At 43.2% G+C, this 22,484-nt stretch overlaps 1 protein-coding gene across 1 annotated transcript; it reads right to left on the bottom strand.

Moving 5' to 3' along the window:
- Window positions 1–12,929: 12,929 nt before the first annotated feature.
- Window positions 12,930–20,768, bottom strand: LOC115459131 (trafficking protein particle complex subunit 12-like; the record flags this gene model as incomplete). The annotated part of the gene is made up of 3 exons (XM_030189005.1): window positions 12,930–13,564; window positions 15,932–16,019; window positions 20,668–20,768. Coding segments are annotated over 3 exons (432 nt in total), but the record flags the coding sequence as incomplete, so codon positions are not given.
- Between the last annotated feature and the right edge of the window lie 1,716 nt (window positions 20,769–22,484).

Here is a 22,484-nt window from a genome sequence, read left to right as displayed (position 1 = left end):
TTTACTTTGATATTTTTCTTAAGGTATAAATGGAACAGTCCTAAATGACTTTTACAAATTGTGGGAGCTTGTTGTGGCAGCTGTACAGAATTTATCTGAAGGGCCACTTCTGGATTAGAGAATGACATGGGGACAAAGTTTGTCCCTGTGTCCATCCCTACCCCATCTGCACAAGCCTCAAAGAGTTGTATAGTACACCACCAGAGATATAGAAAGAGATGCATATATTCCTGTACTGTTCAAAATATAAAGATGGCACATTACAGGGATGGTGTTAAGGGACTGTGACTAGGGCAACTAAAAGCCTAATGGAAGCTGAAGCAAGTGCAGCCTGGTGGTCAGCTGTGGGGTTCCCTCCCAAATTTTGGCCTTGGGGCCCCAGCCATGTCTAACATCAGCTCTGGCAGGATGTACATTTCAAATCCAACATACTCTAATCACAAACTAGAAAATAAAATTATGTTTTCTACATTTTGTTGTCTGGTCATTTTATTTTTCAAATCTTGTTGGTCTGGGGCTTTGGTTTCTGCCTCCCTCTATCTTCTCTTAACTCACTCACTAGGATCTCTTGTCCATTTGACGTTTATTCTCCAGGTCCATCATCCATCTCTGTGCCCCTTTTGTCTCCCAAATAAGCCCCTCCTGTGTCCAGTATTGCCCCTTTGTGTCCATCTGCCATACCCATGCAGCATATCGCCCCTTTGTGTCCATATGCCATCCCCATGCAGCATATCTCCCTTTTCTGTCCCTATGCCCCCCCCCCCCCCATCATTTCCTCTCTGTTTTTACCTTCCTGTGTCCAGCTTCTCCCCTCTCTTCCTCTTCCACACCAATGTGTCTTTCTCTCCTCTCCAACCCCACCCAACTTTTCTCCCTCTCTTTCTCCCCTCCCCCTTCCAGCTTCTGGCTCACCTGCCTGCCCTCCTTTCCCCTGTGGGTTCAGTATTTGACTCCTTGTGCCTTCATCTCCTTGGTCTGGCATCTTTTTCCCTTCTCTTCCCTCCTTCCTACTGTGGGTTCAGTCCCTCTCTCCATTCCTTCCAATCTCTCCTCCTCCTTCCATAGGTTCAGCACCTCTTACCCTTTCCTCCAATACACCCAGCAACCCACTCCTCCTCCTCCCATGGATCCCTTCCCGTCCTCTCTGCGGGTCTGGCATCTCTTTCTACCCGCTGCTTCTAGCTTACATTTCTCCGAGGACAAGCAGGCTGTTTGTTCTCACATGTGGGTCGATGTCCACGTTGGCCCAGGAAGCGGCAAATTTTTTGCAAGCAAAAAGGAAAAGTTTTGCCAGAGTCTTCTGGTCTGCGAGCAGCGCGCACTGCGCATGCGCGATGACTTCCTGCCCGTCGAGTGAGCATGCCTCTTCAGTTTTCTTTTCTCCATGTTGAGGTGCGGTAGGTGTTTATCTACACTCCTCTCTCAGGCCCAGGAAAGAGTCTTCGCGAGTGTTCACTATTAAAAAAAAAAAAAAGTTCCCATAGTGTTTTTTCTTTAGATTTTTTTCACTTTTTAAAGTTTCTTTAGTTTTTTCGACGTGGCCGGCTTTAGGCCACGCGGTCGGGTTATTCCTTTCTTTTGTGCCCCTTTTTCTTTTAAGAGGCACAATTGCATCATTTGATTTCGCCGAAGCCGTTTTCCCTTCCATGTCATCAAAGACACCCAGCAGATTCAAACGTTTTATTTGGTGCAACCGGACCATCTCAGGTACCGATACCCACGCCTGGTGTATCCAGTGCCTTGGGCCCGACCATAGCCCAGCTGCTTGTAGTCTGTGTCTTCGTATGAAGAAACGGACCCAAGCATCTCAAGAAGCCTAATGAGAAAAGCTTTTTTGGGGCTTGGTCTGTACCAAGGTTGGCTGCATCAGTGTTGACATGGGAAGGAGCATCAACATCAGGAGCAGAGATAATGGCTGCTGATAGACCAATTCGCGCTGGGAGCAGTCAGGCGTCAAGTAGGTCTCCACCTGCCTCGAGGCCTCCTGTTATGCAGGCTCCCCAGGACTGACCTTCGTCGGATCCGGCCCCGAGGAGACGTGAGGATTCCACGTCCTCATCGGTACCGAGGAGTCTCGATTGACGGGCATCGAGCGAAGGCGAAGAAGCACCGTCGTTCTCCTTATACTCACGGTGCCGGGAGCTCCGGGATGTTGAGAGAGTTGGCACCCGAGAAACGTCGGCACCAAGACGATCTCTCTCCCTCTATACAGGAGGTGCCAATGCGTCGGTCTTCTAGCAGCCCTGTACCTGCTCCCAAGCCTCCACAGATTCTGACACAGTCTGTTCACCCGACTCCTCAGTCTTCTCCGATGGCGGCTCTCAACGAGCACATCCGGGCCTTGTTTCCAGAACTCCTAGAAGGACTGCTACGTCAGTCAGCTTCGGTGTCAGGGGTGCTTGCACCTTCTGTACCGTCTGCTGCAGCGGTGTCTAGCCCTTCTCCTGTGGTGAGGTCCCCAACAGCGGTGCCGCCTGCCCAGGCTCAGCCCCAGCGCACTTGTTCTCGTCAACAGCGTGCGACTAAGGCCCATGCTGCTCCCCAGCAAAAGCAGGGGACGGACTTTTGACTGGCTCCAGTTAAACATAGCCTCAGTAAAAGTGTTCGTACCGGACAACTTACCAGTTGGAGGGAGGTTAATATTTTTTCACCAAAGTTGGCCTCTTATAACCTCTGACTGATGGGTTCTTCAAATAGTCCAGTTAGGATACACCCTCAATCTGGAATCCAAACCTCCAAATTGCCCACTGGGAGCTCATTCGTACAGTTCCCAGCACAAACAGGTACTTGCAGAGGAACTCTCCACCCTTCTAAAGGCCCAAGCGGTTGAACCCGTTCCACCAGGGGAAGAAGGGCTGGGATTCTATTCCAGGTACTTCCTTGTACAGAAAAAGTCAGGGGGGATGCGTCCCATCCTAGACCTAAGGGCCCTGAACAAATTCCTTGTCCAAGAAAAGTTCAGGATGGTTTCCCTGGGCACCCTTCTTTCCATGATTCAAGAGAACGATTGGCTATGCTCTCTGGACTTAAAGGATGCTTGCACACACATCTCGATACTTCCAGCTCACAGGAAGTATCTTCAGTTTTGGCTGGGAGCTCAGCACTTTCAGTAACGTGTATTGCTTTTTGTTCTGGCGTCTGCGCCGAGTGTTTACAAAGTGTCCACCGGTAGTCGCAGCGTCACTACGCAGACTGGGAGTGCATGTGTTCTCTTCTCTCGACGATTGGCTGGTGAAGAGCACCTTGGAGGCAGGCACTCTACAGTCCATGCGAATGACTATTCAGTTTCTAGAGCTATTGGGCTTCGTGATCAATTACTCCAAGTCCCATCTCACCCCAGTACAAAAGTTGGAATTCATTGGAGCTCTGTTGAACACAAGGACAGCTTGAGCTTATCTTCCCGAGGCAATGGCAGACAACCTCCTGTCCCTGGTGTCCATGGTTCGAGCGTCTCAACAGATCACGGCTCGGCAGATGTTGAGACTTCTGGGGCACATGCCGTCCACAGTTCATGTAACTCCCATGGCATGTCTACACATGTGATCAGCTCAATGGACCGTAGCTTCCCAGTGGTTTCAAACTGCGGGGGATCTAGAGGATGTAATCCAACTGCCCACTGACTTTCGGAATTCCCTTCAGTGGTGGACGATTCAATCCAATTTGACCTTGGGACGTCCATTCCAAATTCCTCAGCCACAAAAAGTGCTGACGACGGATGCATCCCTCGGGTGGGGAGCTCATGTAGATGGGCTTCACACTCAAGGAGCCTGGTCCGTTCAGGGAAAAGGTCTTCAGATCAATCTCCTGGAATTGTGAGCGATCTGGAAGGCTCTAAAGGCTTTCAGAGATCGGCTGTCCAACCAAATCATTTTGATGCAAAAAATCAGGTTGCCATGTATTATACCAACAAGCAGGGGGGCACCGGATCTCGCCCTCTGTGTCAGGAAGCCGTCCAGATGTGGCTTTGGGCTCGCCGTCACGGCATGTTTCTCCAAGCCACTTATCTAGCAGGCGTAAACAACAGTCTGGCCGACAGGCCGAGCAGGATAATGCAACCTCATGAGTGATCACTGAACATGGGTGTCGCCCGCAAGATCTTCCGAGCGTGGGGCACCCCCTCGGTGGATCTTTTTGCCACTCAGATCAATCATAAGGTCCTTCAGTTCTGTTCCAGGCTTCAGGCCCACGACAGACTAGCGTCAGATGCCTTTCTCCTGCATTGGGGAACAGGCCTTCTGTATGCCTATCCTCCCATACCTCTAGTAGGAAAGACTTTGCTGAAACTCAAGTAAGACCGGGGAATAATGATTCTCATTGCTCCCTTCTGGCCATGCCAGATTTGGTTCCCTCTTCTTCTGGAGTTGTCCTCCGAGGAACCGTGGAGATTGGAGTGTTTTCCGACCCACATCACCCAGAATGAGGGGTCACTTCTACATCCCAACCTCCAGTGTCTGGCTCTCACGGCCTGGATGTTGAGAGCTTAGAATTCGCCTCCTTAGGTCTTTCAGAGGGTGTTTCCTGAGTCTTGCTTGCTTCCAGGAAAGATTCCACTAAAAGGCGTTACTCTTTCAAATGAGGAGGTTTGCCGTCTGGTGTGACAGCAAGGCCGTAGATCCTCTATTCTTGTCCTACATAGACCCTGCTTGAATACCTTCTACGCTTATCAGAGTCTGGTCTCAAGACCAACTCCGTAAGGGTTCACTTTAGTGCGATTAGTGCTTATCATCGCCTTGTAGAGGGTAAGCCTATCTCTGGACAGCCTTTAATTGTTTGCTTCATTTTTGTCAAAGCCCCTGGTCAAACTTCCACCAGTGTCATGGGATCTCAACGTCATTCTCACCCAGCTGATGAAAGCTCCTTTTTGAGCCACTGAATTCCTGCCATCTGAAGTACTTGACCTGGAAGGTCATTTTCTTGATGGCTGTTACTTCAGCTCGTAGGGTCAGTGAGCTTCAGGCCTTAGTAGTGCATGCACCTTATATGAAGTTTCATCACAACAGAGTAGTTCTCCGCACACCCTACGTTCCTGCCAAAGGTAGTGTCGGAGTTCCCATCTGAACCAGTCAATTGTCTTGCCAACATTCTTTCCCTGTCCTCATACCCACCCGGGTGAAAGCAGTTTGCATACCTTGGACTGCAAGAGAGCATTGGCCTTTTATGTGGAGCGGATGAAGCCCTTCAGACAGTCTGCCCAGTATGTTTCTTTCGACCCCAACAGGAGGGGAGTCGCCATCGGAAAACGCACAATCTCCAATTGGCTAGCAGATTGCATTTCCTTCTCTTATGCCCAAGCTGGGCTGACTCTAGAGGGCCATGTCACGGCTCATAATGTTAGAGCCATGGCTGCGTCAGTGGCTCACTTAAAGTCAGCCTCCATTGAAGAGATTTGCAAGGCTGTAACGTGGTCTTCGGTCCACACATTCACATCTCAATACTGCCTTCAGCAGGAAACCCAACACGACAGTCAGTTTGGGCAGTCAGTGCTGCAGAATCTGTTCGGGGTTTAGAATCCAACTCCACCCCCCTAGACCCATTTTTGTTCTGTTCCAGGCTGCACTCTCAGTTAGTTGTTTATGGTTTCAGGTCAATCTATGTTATGTCCTCGCCGTTGCGAGGCCCAATTGACCTATGTTCATTGTTTTGAGTGAGCCTGGTTGATAGGGATACCCCACATATGAGAACAAGCAGCCTGCTTGTCCTTGGAGAAAGTGAAGATACTTACCTGTAGCAGGTATTCTCCGAGGACAGCAGGCTGATTGTTTTCACAAACTCGCCCACCTCCCCTTTGGAGTTGCTGTTTGTTTCTATGCTTTTTGATTTAACTGAAGAGGCACGCTCACGAGATGGGTGGGAAGTCGTCCGCGCATGTGCGGTGCGCGCTGATCGTGCGCCAGAAGACTCTGGCAAAACTTTTCCTTTTTGCGTGCAAAACATTTGCTGCTTCCTGGGCCGACGTGTACGTCAACCCCCATGTGAGAACAATCAGCCTGCTGTCCTCGGAGAATACCTGCTACAGGTAAGTATCTTCGCTTTTCCTGCAGGCCATTTTTCTACCTAGATCAGTGATAGCAAATTTCAGTCCTCCAAGTGTCACATACAGGTCTGCACAGAAACAGAGATTTGACCAAAATCCTGCTTTATTTGTATTGTCTGTCCTGAAACCCAGACCTTGTTCGCTGTTGGCCATCAATGAACTAGATGGGAGACTGAAGCAGGCTTTACTATTCGGCTGTGATCCCATTTCTATATATGCAAGGTGAAGCATGCTGAGCATGTGTAACTTGCAACAGTGGGACGTGCTCAGTTTCAGTGGTATTTTAGAAAAGGATCTGCTAATGTAGAGCTCTTTCTAAAATATATGCAGGAGTGCATGCACATTTGCCAGTATGTGCAATAGGAGCAGCCATTTTACAAATACATATGTTGAAAAAAATGAATGGCATGGACCCAGCTCTCATGTGGAGGTATTGGCACTTACACATGAAGTGGTGAGTTTGCAACTTCCATGTGTAGTTGCCTTATTTTACAAACCTAAATTTGCAAGTGCCGCCAATTAAGTAGTAAAGTTGAAATTTTTATGTGGTTTCATTTCAAAGATGAACAAAAACTTACTGTCCAGGACCTATATGAGTATTTGGCTAGATCCTGGCCACCCTCACCCCCCTCCCAAGATTCTGATCTCCCTCCCATCTCTCTGAACATCACAAAAGCCTCTTCTGATTCCCCCTCCCACCACGAAATATCAGAAAAACCCGTTCCAATCTCCCCTCCCTCCTTCACTCTACACATCATAAAAGCCCCTTCTGAGTTCCATCCCTCCCCCAGGAACTTTTGTGGCCTACCTGCCCACTCCCTGGTGCTCGTGGGGGAGGGCAGGTGCAATGCCCTCTTGCTCCTGCTCATCACAGCTGCATCTTCAAAATAGCTGCCATGGCCTCTAGCGGCAGCCTCGCAGTACTTCTGTAGTTCATAACTAAACTGACTGAGGTCTGGGACTCTTATCTTGCAGGCTGAAATTTCTACTACAGTACCTGTCTATTCGTACTTCTTAAATAACAAGCAGATCTTGGTACCGTTCTGGATTGGGTCTCTTGAAGCACCAGGTCCAATGCATTGAGAGAACCTGGAGAAAGCAACGGACCCCTGAATCTCTTTTAAGATATAAAACTTCATATAGACATGATCACCAGGAAATCATGCATTCCCAAAAATCCTATTATACTGTTATGATGAACAATTCTATTAATAGACCTAAAAGACTCTCTTTGTTCCTCTCAGATTAGACCCTGAGCTCAGGACCTTGCCAGATTCTTCACAACTAAGATAATAACTTTTCAACAGGCATTACCATCCATACAGGCTGCCCCACTAGCCATCACTTCAATAAGTCTCTCCTTACAGGATCTCACTTTCAGAATTACTGACTTATCTCACTCTCAGTCTCTCATCGTTGGCCCTCTTTCAATCTAGCTACTACTATTCCTTTTACAGGGCTAGTAGCATCCACTCGGACTACTACTTGCCCACTAGAACCAATTCTCTCATCCTGGTTTAAAATTGTTCAACATGGACTATCTCGCTGGCAAAACTTATTATCAACACTAGCCTTTCACATGGAGAGGTTCTTACATGATGGAAGCATGCATTAGTACATCCTATACTTAAGAAAAATAATACTGATCCCTTAGAAGTCACTAACTAATTGCCACCCTATATCCAACCTTTGCTATATTTTTAAACTACTAGTTAAAAAAAAAGTAGTGTTCCAACAATGCCTACAATATGTAGAGACAACCCATGTTTTAAAACAAATAGGAGGAAATATTTTTTCACTCAAAGAATAGCTAAGCTCGTCTGGAATTCGCTGCCGGAGGATGTGGTAACAGTGGTCAGCATATCTGGGTTTAAAAAAAAGTTTGGGCAAGTTCCTGGAGGAAAAGTCCACAGTCTGTCATTGAAATGGACATGGGGGGAAGTCACTGCTTGCCCCGGGATTAGTAGCATGGAATGTTGCTACTACTTGGGTTTCTGCCAACTACTTGTGACCTGGATTGGCCACTGTTGGAAGCAAGATACTGGGCTAAATGGTCTGACCCATTATGGCTATTCTTATGTCTGTTGTCAATTTGGGTTTTGCCCGGGTCATAGCACAGAAACTCTAATAGCAGCTTTCTTGAGTGATTTACACTCAGCACATGACAATGAGAAAATAGCACTAGTAATATCTTTCAGTCTAACAGCTACATTTGATTTGGTGGACCTCTAAAAACTACTGTCACACCTTAGTGACATTGCCATCACAGGTATAGTATATCAGTAGCTCTCATTTCCACTGGAAGAGTTTTTTCTCTTTTAAATTAGTTTAGGACCTTGATAGACAACCATTCATTTGCGAGAGTAACTAACAAAGTATAAATGTAACACCCATCTGTAATACTTTAGGCTTACAGTAAGTAGCCAAATTGAATGTCTCTTTTTCTGAATATTATGAGCCACACCAAAAATGAATCTTAAAGTTAGAAACATCTCTGTTGCTCTGTTTTATCTAATGCTAACTGTACTATCAAAGTTGAAGATATTACTGTATCCTCCCTGCTAATTTTTATGTAGGGGCCAATTTAGGTCTAAAAGGGCTGAAGGAAGACTGACAAATCTTCTCATGTAGGGCCATGACACTGACAATACGTGTCAACATCCATCCCCACCAGAACACCTGGCCTCGGGCACACATGCAGAACACAGATAGCAGATATCCTGCATTTGAAGAGAGGCTAAGTGACCATAACCTAAAAGTAGGCAAAAATTAAACTGAAATCCTAAAATTCCAAATTCTGCATACAGTGCAACACCAGAGAAACAGGAAGAGATGCATTTTCTCCTTACAGAGCAAAATATAAAGACAGCAGGTATTCTGAAAACGGACATATTTCAATTCCTAAACTGAAAATAAAATCATTTTTCCTATCTTTGGTGATTTTATTTTTCTAATCATCTTGTTCCCAGTCTCTGGTTCTTCTTCCCACTCTGACTGCTCCAAATGCTTCCAAAACTTCTTATTTATTTATTGCATTTGTATCCCACATTTTCCCACCTCTTTGCAGGCTCAATGTGGCTTACAATATATCATGAATAGTGGAATAGATTAGAAAATAGTCATTTAGTGTTACAGAAGGATCTTGGTAGCATTATAGTGATAAAACATGATAGTTATATAACAAGCAGATATTATAAGACAATTCTGAATGTATGTGGAGGAGCTGTGTGTATTTATGTTCTCCTTTTTCACTTCTTGACCTACATCCAACTTTGCCGCTGATTTTCATTCAGCTTTTTTTCCTTTTTACTACCGCCTCAAATCTATTGAGTTTGCCATCTCTTTTCTTCCCCTCCACCTGTGTGTAGCATCTTTTCCTTTCTTCTCTTTCCCTCTTCTCCATCCAAGCGTATCTTCTTCCTCTCTCTTCCTTCCCCTCTCCTCCATTCATATGTATTTTCTCCCTTTTCCCTTCCCCTCCATCCACATACAGCATTTCTTCTCTCCCTTTCTCTTCCCTTCTCATCTACTCTATCCATGTACAGCATTTCCTCCCTCTCTGTTTTCTTCTCCTCCCTTACATTTATGTGCAGTCCCTCCTCCCTCTTTAGCTCAATCCATGTGCAGTCCCTCCTCCTCTTCACCTCTATGTGCAGCATTTCCTCCCTCTTTTCCTCTATGTGCAGTATCTCCCTTCTTTCTTCCCTTTCCCTCCTCTCCATCCATGCGCAGTACCTCCTCCTCTTCTCTTCACCTAAATCTATGTGCAGTATCTCTTCCCTTCTACTTCATCCAGTGCAGGATTTCCCCCTTTCTTCCCTTCCCTCCATTCATGTTCAGCATCTTACCACTATCTTTCTTCCATCCCCTATTTCTATGTCTCCCCTCTCCCCCCCAGTCCAGAATTGCTCACTTTCTCGCTTCCTCTGCAGGTCTGGAATCTCCTCTCCCTTCCTCTGTTGACATCCAACCTCTTGTGTGACTTCACTGGCAGCGATTAAGCCAGGCTAGCTGTCCATCCTTGGGGACCATCCTTCTGCTGCATCCTACCTACACAGCAACAGGAAGTTCTGGCAGAAGAAAGGCCCCTGAGGTTGGCTGGACAGCCTGGTTTAATTGCTCTTGGTAAAGATACATAAGTGGTTGGATGCCTGTCTGAGGGGGCGGGTGAAGGGAGGTTGGGAGAGATGCTGGATTCAGAGGAGAGAAGAAAAGGAAGGGAAGCGAGAGAGAGGCTTAGCATAAATAATAAGAATTGCCAGCGTCAAAATAGCCAAACAAACCCAAAACAGAAAGCCCGACCGAACCCATAATTTTTGGTTTCTGCTGAAATGGAATCTGTGACCAAAATGGCTACTCATTTTTGGTAGAAACCAAAATCATAAATGAAAATTCCCCCATCACACTCCACCAGAAAAGCCCATCCCCCGGCAGTGGTGGTCTCCCTGTCTGTGCTGGTTCCAACCACAAAATGGTTGCCGGGACCTTCTGCGACAGTCTCTGCACCCATTTCCATTGGAGCAGTGGCATGGGGAAGGAACAAATTAGGGTTTGTTCCTACCCCTGAAGAGACCACTCAATCACCAGGGCTTCCTAAAGTAGGCCCAGGGAGGGCCTACTGGTATCAGTGTCTTATTACTAGGGCTGCATTTTAATTGCAGAGTTAACCGATTAAAATGCAGCTCTGGTAATAAGACTTTCTCTCCCAATACTGATAAACACTGAACGTATTGGGAGAGAGTGTTGGACATTAATAGATAAAAAAAAAAAAAAAAAGCATTTATGTAGTTGACACCCATTGGCTTTTGAATATCAGGCCCTTGGTTTTTAGTATCTGGATATTAAGGTCATTTATCTTATACTGATTCAGTTTTTCTTAATTTAGATGTTTGTTCATAGATATTTTATATTTGTTTATTGATTATGTTATATGCTGTATTAATCAAGTTTCTTGAAAAGGTGGATTATACAAAAGAAATAAAATGCATTATTTTATGCTTCTTTATTAGTAGCAGTCACAGTAGCTTAATCAGTGATAAGTCAAGGACTCTAAGGAAAGAGAAAGGGGATGGGATAATATATTGCCTTTCTGTGGTTACAATTAATGCTGTTTACATATTATATAAAAGAACTTATTTTGTACCTGGGGCAATGGAGGGTTAAGTGATGGATGCAAAACTCTTCTACATTACTACACAAAATTATGGGCCTCTATTATCAAGCCTTGCGGCAATGCTAAGGGAGCCCATTCAAAGTGAATGGGCTTTGTTGGCATTACCACACCGGAAGTTGCTAGCGTGGCTTGATAAGAGACCCTTAGTTTGATAACTGACTCATGAAACATATTTCATGAAGGTGTTATGTACAGCTGACTGCATGCTCATTCTTTAAAGGCCTGTACTAAGATACAGGTAGGCAACAGAGGGATGTATGAATGTCAATATATCCCTGGTGGGCTGCAACATTACATAATGTCAGAATCAGAAATGGACAGAGCTCTATAGAACTTCTGTGATAACAATTTTACTTATTTATTTATTTAACTAAACGTGATGAAACAAACTGCTCAGTGGTTATTCTGAAAATAAAGTAGTTACAATTGCCAAAACTCTGGTTAATGATGTTTTCTGTGTATACTTCCCAAGGTCTCACAAGATGCATAAAATTCAATATTAGGTCATATGTTGCCCATCCCTGTAGGCTTTTTCCAGCACTGGCTAAGGCAGTAGGATCTTGTTAGGTGTACACGCTCTTTTTTCAAAACTGGAAACAGACGATGAGGATTTGCTGGAAGTGTAGGTTTTGGCAGTTTCTTTTCCTAGTGTTTGAGCAGTGGGGCTGGTGTTCCTTCCTCAGCTGACATATTATTAAGTTTGATGGCATCAAATTAGCTAGGCAACCTATAATATGTATTCAAGCAGTACAGCACTGAAGACATGTTCCTCATATATGCTCTACTAATAATTTTTGTGATCACTGTCACATGTTTCCCTTTGGCAAATAAGAACGTGAAAATATAAGCATTGCCATATTGGGACAGACGGAAGGTCCATCAAGCCCAAATGATGGCTTAAAGGCTTTTCTTTTAGAAAATTATCCAAACTTTTTTTTTCCAAATTTTATTTGTAAATTTTCAAAAACTTACAACACCACATGAAAATGAAAAGCGTTAAGCAACCATGATATAGAGTGTGGTTGAGGGAACATAATAAACAAACATATGAGCTAACAAAACAGAATAAATAGTTCAGCAATCTAAGTGCTGTAGATCGATTATACAATTCAGTTGTTGAAGTGGTAAACAATTGTTGAGGTATGTGAAAATTAGGGAACAGTGGATATAATGTTAGAGAAAAAAAACATTATATCCAGGCAGCCTCACATTTTCAGTGCTGAGGAGAGATGGTTATTATTATTAGGATTTATTTACCGCCTTTTTGAATGGTTGTCCAGAAGAGACCATGATGTGCAGAAAGGCTAAGAAGCCCCTCTAAAAAGTTTCTTTTGGGAAACTATTCAAACCTATTTTAAACTCTGTTAAGCTGCTTTTACCACATTCTCTGGCAATGAATTCCAGAGTTTAATTACATGTTGAGTGAAGAAATATTTTCCTAGTTTGTTTAAAATTTACTACTTAGTAGCTTCGTTGCGTGCCCCCTAATCCTAGTATTTTTGGAAACAGTAAACAAGAGGTTCACCTCTATCCATTCACTCCACTTAGTATTTTACAGACCTCTATCATATCTCCCCTCAGCTGTCTCTTCTCTGAGGAGCCCTAGTCGCTTTAGCCTTTCCTCATTCCATCCCCTTTATCTTTTTTGAGATGCGGCAACAAGAACTGCACACAGTATTTGAGCTGCAGTTGCACCACTGAGTGATACAAAGACATTATAACATTCTCATTTTTGTTTTCCATTCCTTTCCTAATAATTCCTAAATAGTGGCTGATTCCACCCACTTAGGGCTATGGATTATGGAATCTGAGGCCTGTCTAAACATTTTAATAAATGAAGCTAGCTTGTAAATGTCAGACAGGACAGGCACTGGTGTGGTGCTACACTCACTCCTTCATGCCACTGTGTGTGGCATACTACTGAATACACTTATTCTTTTACACTACATAGCATAAAGCATCAGGATAGATTGTCAAAAGACACAGCCACTGAACAACAGAACACATCTGCATCTTAATGACTATGTAGTAGGAGCAACTTTATTTAATGTACATATTCAGCCAAATATACACTTTTAAAAATAAACTTTCATAAAGAAACGAGAGCAAATGGACTATACCAGCTTCAGACACTGAGTGTTAAAGCTATCACCTTCTTTGACAGCAACTGCCTCTAGCAGGGCCTGTTTCTTCTGCATACTGCGAGAGGATTCCAGCTCATACATGGTGGTCAGATTGAAAAGGACACTTTCATGGAGGTAGTGCTTGGGGTCCTGCTGAACTAGTCCTTCTAACTGTCGCAGGGAATCCTTGAGTTTGCCCAGGTAAAGCAGGCAAACAGCAGCATTGTTATTAGCCTAGAAGAAAGCAAACAATTGTGTATTAAAGCAAAGCACCTACCAACAAAATGCTGAAATATAACAGTTCATTCTCTGATCTACAGAATTCTTTAAAACTTAAAAAGAATTTGAACACTGTTCCCTCTAAGTTGAGCAGGAGTCTTCCACTTACAGAACTGCCAGTGGGTGGTGCTGTTTCACTATCACCTTTTCAATAGTGAGGGCCAGGCAAGCTCTGCTGGACTCCAGGAAACCTGCCCGTCTCTAGTCACTGAAAACATAATATTGAAACACCACCACCCACTGGCAACAATGCAGTTTGAGGACTCCTACTCAGCTAATAGGAAACAGTGCGTTTGAAATGTTGGAACTTAAATGAAGTAACTAAGAACTCAGGGGTCCTTTTACTAAGGTGCGCTGAAATATGGCCTGTGCTAGTGTAGGCGCGTGTTTTGGATGTTCACAAATCCATTTTCAGCGCGGCTGTAAAAAGGCCTTTTGGGGGGGGGGGCGCGCGCAAAAATGGACGTGCAAGAAAATGAAAATTGGCACGCGTCCATTTTGGGCCTGAGACCTTACCGCCATCCATTCACTTAGTGGTAAGGTCTCATGCGTTAACTGGGCGATGATCGTCAGTATTTGTACAATGTCGATTACAACCCGGTTAGTGCCGCATGCTGCAAAAAATAAAATCTATTTTGTAAAAAATGAAATTACCGCCCAGGCCATGTGGTAGCCAGGCAGTAGTTCCAAACTGGCACGCATTGGGCATGCGGAGGTGCCTACGCGGTTTAGTAATAGGGCTCCTCATTGTCCACAGCACAGCACTCCCTTGCTATGTTTTCTGTCTAATAAGTCTTTTTGGAGAAACCTTCAAACTTAAGTTTTGAGCCTCATCTCTTTTCTCTTCCATCCTCTCTTGTACAGGCCATGCACCGCAGCACACCTGGCAGGTATTAAAGGCACCTCAAGTGTTGCTCTTTCAAAGGAATAAATATAGAGTAAGGCACAGTGGGTCACAGTTACTGGGTTTTCTAAGCACTAATACAGTCAACGTGTGTTATTAGTAGCTAGCTAGGTCCCACCGCTTAAAATGGGACTTGCAGTAAAATAATGCATGTTAATCAGTAATGTACCTTAGTAACTATGACACAGTACCTTGCAATTTGACCCGGACTACATTTTCCTGTGAAAGCACATCTTCACAATGTTTTCGATACAGTGTACCAGAAAGGTAAAGAGAGCAGAGTGCTCACATAATACAATGAAGGACATTCTAACACTTGGGTATGGAGATTTCTCAGTGAACAGATTTGACAGTTCAGTTTGGAACTAAATATTAAGATTTCATGGTGTGTTTCGGGAAGAGCACCTATTTCTGAGGATGCATCCAGCACAGTGGAAGTTGGAAAGCACTGAATGGATGTTGCTGAAATTTGCCACAGGAAACTGGAAGGAGAAGTTGTCACTGAATTGTAATCAGTGCAAAATTATAATAACCTGACAACTTTTACTGTCGATACCCGTTGCTGGCCTTCACGTGGGCAGTGGAAAGGAAACAAACCTTTATGCTTGTAGCGTGCACTTTCTAATTTGTTTGTTTTAATCCGATGGTTCCCAAACTGTGTGTTGGGACCCCAAATGGTATCATATCATCAATAGATAGAGTTACAGGGCTGCACCCCTTCTCTCTGGACTTGCCCTGGCAGTCAGCATGTGAACTGTGAGTCAGAGACTGTTCACAGACTCTGCCCTCTTCTCCCATGTGGGCTTCCTGTTAGACTGGATAATTCCTGCAGAGTACTGGGATCTGTGAACACACTCTGCTGATTGCTCTATTGCTGCCATCCTGTGTTGGATAAACGGGAAAGAAGAGGTGGTCAAGAGAAGGAAGAAGAGTGAAAGTCGGCTACTGGTCTCATCATCATGTAGAGTTACATGAATTTTGAAGTATTAAAATGGATAAAGATTTTGGGCAGCACTGTTTTAATCTATCCTTCCTAGGGGAATGTCTTGCACCCATGGGAGCCAACTCTTCAAAATTATTGGGGGTGCTAAGACCAGTGGAAATAACTTCTCCCTGGACATATACAAGGAATTTTCTCAATATTGGGGGTGCTGAAGCACCCACAGCACCGGCTCCTATGCTTGCACCGGTACGATTTGTAAGTACATCAAGGTACTGCTGTGCTGTTCCTTATGACTATCGCATGCATGCAGGCATCGTGAGACACAGTCCAAATATCAGAAAAAGCATACTCAGGAAAGACTAAAAAGAAGATAAATAGGAAAGTGGCAAGCAACCCACACATTTTAAAACAGAATTTACTATGGAGTCAATCAGCATTCTTTTAAAACACATACTATGTAGAACAGGAGTCTTACCACAGCATTAGTTGGGTCCAGCATAAGAATTTCTGTGTAGAATTTGTGAGCCTCTGCAAAGTTGTTCTGTCCAAGACAGAGAAATGCCCTGGAACATAAATGCATTATTCACTATATTGTTACACATGTATTTATAAATGGTGCATTTAAACTCCTGATTCTAAATCACTTCAATCAGATTACAAATACAATTCATAGATATAAATAAATAAATATGGAGTCTTGGAACAACATATCCAAGCAACTGTACTCAGCTGAGGGATCCTGGACTCATAATAGAAGTTTTTATTCTATGGCAACCTGCAATAAGATGACTATGGCATACATGGACTTTTATGGTCAATATGGAAGGGTGTAAAGTATTATCAAGCTTTTGAAAAGGAGTTAATACCACTTTTGCAAAGAGTGCACTAGAGATTCTTTCAGAAACATACCAAGCCCCTAAGGATTCTTCACGTATGGGTAATTACAGGCCAATCTCCTTAATAAATGTGGATAGTAAGATTTATGCTAAAGTACTGGTCATTAGATTGTCAAGAGTAATGAATGTGTTGATTCATCAGGATCAGAATGGTTTCATGAAGGGAAGGTCGACTTCAGATAACTGAACTCTTAGATATTGTGTCATCTCATTTCTATGTCAGGTCATACTGCTCAACCTTTAGTCGTGGTGTCCTTGAATGCTGAGAAGGCGTTTGACAGGGTTGAATGGAACTATTTGTTTAAGGTTAAGGAATGCTTTGGTTTTGGGTTACTGTTTGTATCAAGAGTTGGCTTGTTATGTTCACAGCTGAAGGCAAGTGTATATGTCAATGGGTTGCTGTCAGAGGCCTTCTCTGTATCTGTGGCTATGCTGCAAGGCTACCCCCTTTCACCTCTTTTATTTATTTTGTTTATGGAACCTTTAGTGTTAGTCAACAGACAATCAGCGGGTGTAGAAGGATACTGTTTGTTAGGGCTGGAATTTAAATTATCGTTATATGCTGATGATTTGTTGGTATATCTTATGGTTGCATTTATCCCCTCCTTGTTAACAATTATAGATCAGTTTGGCAAATTTTGGGGTTATAGGCTGAATTGGGATAAAACAGTGTTTCCCTTTATTAATCTTGGTTTCTAAAAATTGATATTGTGCAGTATCCATTCTGATGGAAACCATTTTATCTTAAATATCTAGGAATCTGGCATGGAAACACCTTGGAGGATACTGTTGACAAAAATATTAGTTTTGATGACATCACTGAAAAGATTGGTGGAAGCATGGTCACTATTGTATCTGTCCTTGTGAGGTAGAATGGAGACTATCAAGATGGTGTTAATGCCAAAAATTAATTATATTTTAAGTATGTTACCGTTACTTTTTCCGGCAACTTTCTGTATGACTTTGGAAAGTATTATTTCTAAATTTCTCTGGCTAAATCATCTTCAAAGGGATTGCATTGTGGAAATTGCAGTAAGTTAGGGAATTGGGGGGGGGGGTTCAGTTTACCAAATTTTGAACATTATCATTATGCCTACAAGCTGCAGCAGGGTAGCTACTGGTTTCTAGTGCACTGCTTGCAGAATAAACCAATTTGGCTAGTTGTAGAGGAGTCTACGGTATCACCCACTCACTTATCCTATCTGGCGGGGATGAACACCTGTTCCAAAGGAAAGCGATTCCCTGTTATGATGGCTACTATGGCTGCTTTCCAGAGGCTTGAGGAGCTGTGGCGGGAAAATACTGATGGGAATAATATGTTATTTGGAATAATCCAAGGACACAAATAGCAGGTAAGCCAGTTCATTGGCCAGTTTGGCAGAGACAGCAGATATGGCTCTTGGGGCAGCTGTTAAATGATGGGAATTTAAAAACATTTCAAATGCTGCAGGAGGAGTTTGGTATCCCTTTTCAGGAACCTGCTCATTTACATGGCTCCCTTGCGGAACAGCGCTCCCGTACACCATTTTGACAACCATTCAAGAGTGCTGTTCTACAAGGAAGCCACGTAAATGAGCAGGTTACTAAAGGACGAGATTTTTCTTTGAAACAGGGCTCTGTCAGACCAGTTGGCATCTCTTGTAAAGGAAACTTGGGAAGACACTTCAAGATAAGTGCACCCTAGCTGATTACGTTCTGGCTCCCATAATTAATAAACTGTGAATTGGAGGGTTGCTTGCATTTTGTAGGAGGACTGAGCTATGTTTATAGCTTTTAGTAATTGTGTTATTGCGTGTGTTTGAAAAAAAAAAAAACTATAATTTTTCCATATAATTTAATTGAGTGTCCCCTTTTCGAAAGATTGAAAAATCGATTCACTTTTACCTGTTCTACACCATTCAGGATTTTATAGACCCCAATCATATCCTCCTTCAGCCGTCTCTTTTCCAAGCTGAAAAGCCCTAACCTCTATAGCCTTTCTTCATATGGGAGGAGTTCCATCCCCTTTATCATTTTGGTCAGTCTTCTTTGAACCTTTTCTAATTCCGTTATATCTTTTTTGAGATATGGGACCAGAATTGAACGCAATACTCTTGAAGTGATACGGAGGCATTATAATATTCTTGGTCTTATTTTGCATCCCTTTCCTAATAATTTCTAGCATCATTTGCTTTTTCGGTTGCCGCTGCACACTGGGCAGAAGATTTCAGTGTATTGTCTATAGCCCTTGGAGAGAGAGTTTGAGTACATTTGCTCCATGCAGCGATAGAAGGGGAAGGCGGGAGAGAATGCGAGATGTGAGGGGACTGAGCAATGAGCATGAGCATGAAAAATGAAAGAGGAGCTCTTGTGTGGACATTAGGGAGCATTCAAAGTTTTCAACTGTCTGCTTTTCATTCACCTTCTACCCAGCATTAATACTGGGACACAGGGATCATGTCTGGGAGATGCAGAGAGCAGCCATCTGACTGATTTTGGGTGGGCCTATAGTAAAAATGGGTGAGCATGAAATGTCCTCTCTGCTGTCTTCTTTCTACCCCTCCCCTGTCTCTCCCAGTGCTCCCCACTCAAATTAAAAAAATATATAAATACCTCGGGGATTCTCAAGCCTCGCCAGCTGAAGAGCTCCCCTGAAGGCAACCACAACAATGCTGCCCAGTTTTTAGGCACATGTGCAGGTGCTATTATTGCTACTGCCTGCTGAGCTGGACAGTATTGTTCTGAGCACCTTCTGATAGGTCTTCAGCTGGCAGAGCTTGGGAATCTCCAATAGCTACTACACAGGTGAATTACTGCTGGGTGGCCCTGAGCCCAAAGTTGGTGGGCCCCTGCCCACCCATGGCATGTAACTGGCAGAGAGTGCATGACCAGAATGCCACCGCCATCCTGCTGCAGTAGCTCCTCCTTCCCTTTTTTCTTCTTCCATCCTATGCTACCACTGTCCCTCCCCCCAGAGGGACAGAACTGGCCCCATTTCCCTTCATGAATCTCTCTGCTGCTGCCCACTAGAAATCCTATCCTCTGGCATGAAAAACTAGACCACATTTTCATGGACTCTGGGACTCACAACCATATTACTCCTAACTGATTATAGCCCTGTCAGATCAAAAGAGTTACTGTATCTGCCTCCCATGTCAAGAAATGAAATGTGCACTGGGGTTGATGTTAAAACAGAGGAAAATATATTGATTGGTGGTTCAAAATTATTAAGAATTTTCATGAACTGGTGGGTTGCTCTGGGTACTGGTCATATCTCAAAAACTCAGATTTGATGGTTATACAGAGAGCTAGGCCTGAACACATGGAAATGCTTTTATGAAGGACTAGGCTACATTGAAGTAAGTTGCTTGCTTTTTTACTTCTTGTCTTTAGAATAATAGGGTGAATTTATATACACTTTCCATTTTATATTTCAGTTTCCTCAAGGTAAACATTTCAAGCCACTGAAAGGCTTTATTTACCACATTACCTGTATTGTTGCTGTGACAATATTCTTTCTAGTTAGCCTGGGTTTGAACTCACTTCTGCTACTGTAAATGGCTGTTTAAGTACTTCTGAGACCTTACTCTATGAATGTGACACATGCTTATAAGCATGTGGTAACAAAATATATAGCATTTGCTTCTATAATGATGAAAACTGTAATAAGGGAGCTTTTGAAATATTATGAGACACACACAACCGGTAATCTGTGATCCTTTTTGTCCCTGGGCCTAATGGATCAGTTTCCAAATCTTCTGATTATTCATTCAAGGATAAAATTTCTCAAATAACTATGGGCTCCTTCTACAATGCGGGCGCTACCGATTAGCGTGCGCTGAATGGGAAGCCCACGGGAACTGAATGGGCTTCTTCACATTCAGAATGCTGCTAATTGATAGAGCCATTTGGTAAAAGGAGCCATATGTCTCTTTGTGTATTTCCTGAATGACAAGCAATCACTTTACAGATGATATGCTCCTGTTCATATGCTGCTCTCATGGTTAGTTTCCTCGTCCTTTGTATCTTTTAGTTGGTATGATTGCTTTTATTTTAATGGCATTCCTTTCCTTATTTCTTATGATATTGTAGATGTAAACTGCATTGACCTGCCAGCCAGATGTGGTATATCAAATGTCCATAATAAACATGTACCTCAACATGGAAGGCATTCCACAATGTTGGAGCAACTTAAAAGCTTGTTGAAAGTGATGAAATTAAGTTGTTGTTTTTTTTTTTTTTTAAGAAAATGTTGATAACAACAGGATAAAATTTAAGGTGAAAGTTCTTAAACCAAACCTCAGAAAAAGTTTCACTGAGATCCAAAGTGACATACCTGTTCATTAAAACTGTAATTTTATGCTGGTGCCCATCAAGATTCTGTGTTACCTTCTCCACATCTTGAAAATATTTCTCAGCAGTTTTTATGTCTCCAATCTAGATGACAAATTCAAAAGCAGATAAATATGGCTTTGTTCTAAACGAATGCTGGATTTGTTCAACAAACACACGTTGGATATCAAATACTCTTCTAAGATACCCGTGAAATCCAGCTGAACAACAGAAGTCAACGTGTTGGTTAATGAACCTCAGTAGTAAGGTTCTGTGCCGTTGTACACTTTTGCACAGTGTCTTACACACTCAGATCGTCACTGGTTCAGTAGCTGCCACCTTCCTATATAGTTTTTTAATTGTTCAATAAACGTTTTTAGAAATAAATTTAGTAGACTGCCTTATACTGTTCTATGTTACTTAATACTCACCTTCAGGATTTAACACTTAATCTAGTTGGCTTAGGGGCACTCTTCTCCAACACAGCACGTGTTTCGCTGGAATGCTTTTTTAAGGATCGACCACATTTGGCAAATGTCGTCAGGATGAGTGGCAGCTGATATTAGGGGCCATCCTTGAAAAAGCATTCCAGCGAAACACGTGCCATGTCGGAGAAGTGTGCCCCTAAGCTGACTAGATCAAGTGTTATATCCATTAGTTTGAAAGGCCAAAATCTTTGGAGGTCATTCAGGCACGTTGGGAGGGGGAATTGGGATTGACAATGATTGGCTGGGATTTAATGTTAAATATATGGAGTATCCCCTCTCTTATTGCCTATGCCTGGTTTTGGGAATGCTCTTCTAGAGTCTTGCTTAGGTATATGGTACACAAACGCAAATGTACAAAGCAGGTCAACTCACCACATCCACCTGCCTGAAATGCTTCAGAGAACGGAATACTTTTGCGCTTTCCCTGTGGCACTGTATTAAGGTGCAATTCTGGTCGCAACTGAAGCAATATATTGAGCTCTCATTAGGTATTTCTGGTATAGGCTCTGTGGATCAACTCTTATTAGACAAGTGAGGGGCCTTTCGTGGCCAGAGGAAATACTATTATTGAGGAAAATGGCCTTAGTGACAAGGAACTGTATTATGCAACACTGGTTGTCATAGGAAGCTCCAACCTACTGGCACTGGAGGAAAGGCTTTTCATCTTTTGGCTCAATGGGAGGAATGGGATGCCCATGGGTCCCCCAAAAAGAAGCAATTGTATTTACAGGTTTGAGAAATTTTTTTGCTAACCTTGCATCCAAATATTCTGATAATAAATACCCTGTAAATCTTAATATTGGGAGGGGTAGATTCTAGGGGGTGGTTTGGGTTTAGGGGCAGGTTAGGCAGTTGACTGTAGATTGTGAGGACGCACATGTCCTCTGCAAAGTTACATTTATTTGTCTCAGGCATCTCATATTCCTTTTTTGTTAGAGCCATTTTTTTAGGGGGGGGGGGGAACTAAGAAACCAAGCTCCTCCTCCTCAAACGCGCTGTGTCTGTAACTGTGGGTTGGGGGAAGTAAGGGGCTGCAGGGTGTTTAGGGGGGGAATGTGGGTGGAATCATTGTTACATATGGCATGTTTATATTGAAGTCCCTGAGTCTGTTTATTGCTACTTATCATAGCTATAATACTTTACTATAGCTTGATTGAAGGGTTGGGGGGGGGAAGGGAAAGGGCTAGAAATTTATAGTTTAAACTCATGGAACTACACATGTTTCTGCTTGAACTGCTGTATTTTTTATTCATTTGCTCAATAAAAAATTGTCTAAACTAAAAAATATCTACATCTGATTTTATAAAAGCAGAATTTGAAGGGTCATTTTCAT

Source organism: Microcaecilia unicolor, unplaced genomic scaffold (genome assembly GCF_901765095.1).
Source record: "Microcaecilia unicolor unplaced genomic scaffold, aMicUni1.1, whole genome shotgun sequence".
NCBI classification, from domain to species: domain Eukaryota; kingdom Metazoa; phylum Chordata; class Amphibia; order Gymnophiona; family Siphonopidae; genus Microcaecilia; species Microcaecilia unicolor.
The sequence above is the reverse complement of the archived record's forward strand: the minus strand, read 5'-3'. Positions and strand labels throughout refer to the sequence as shown.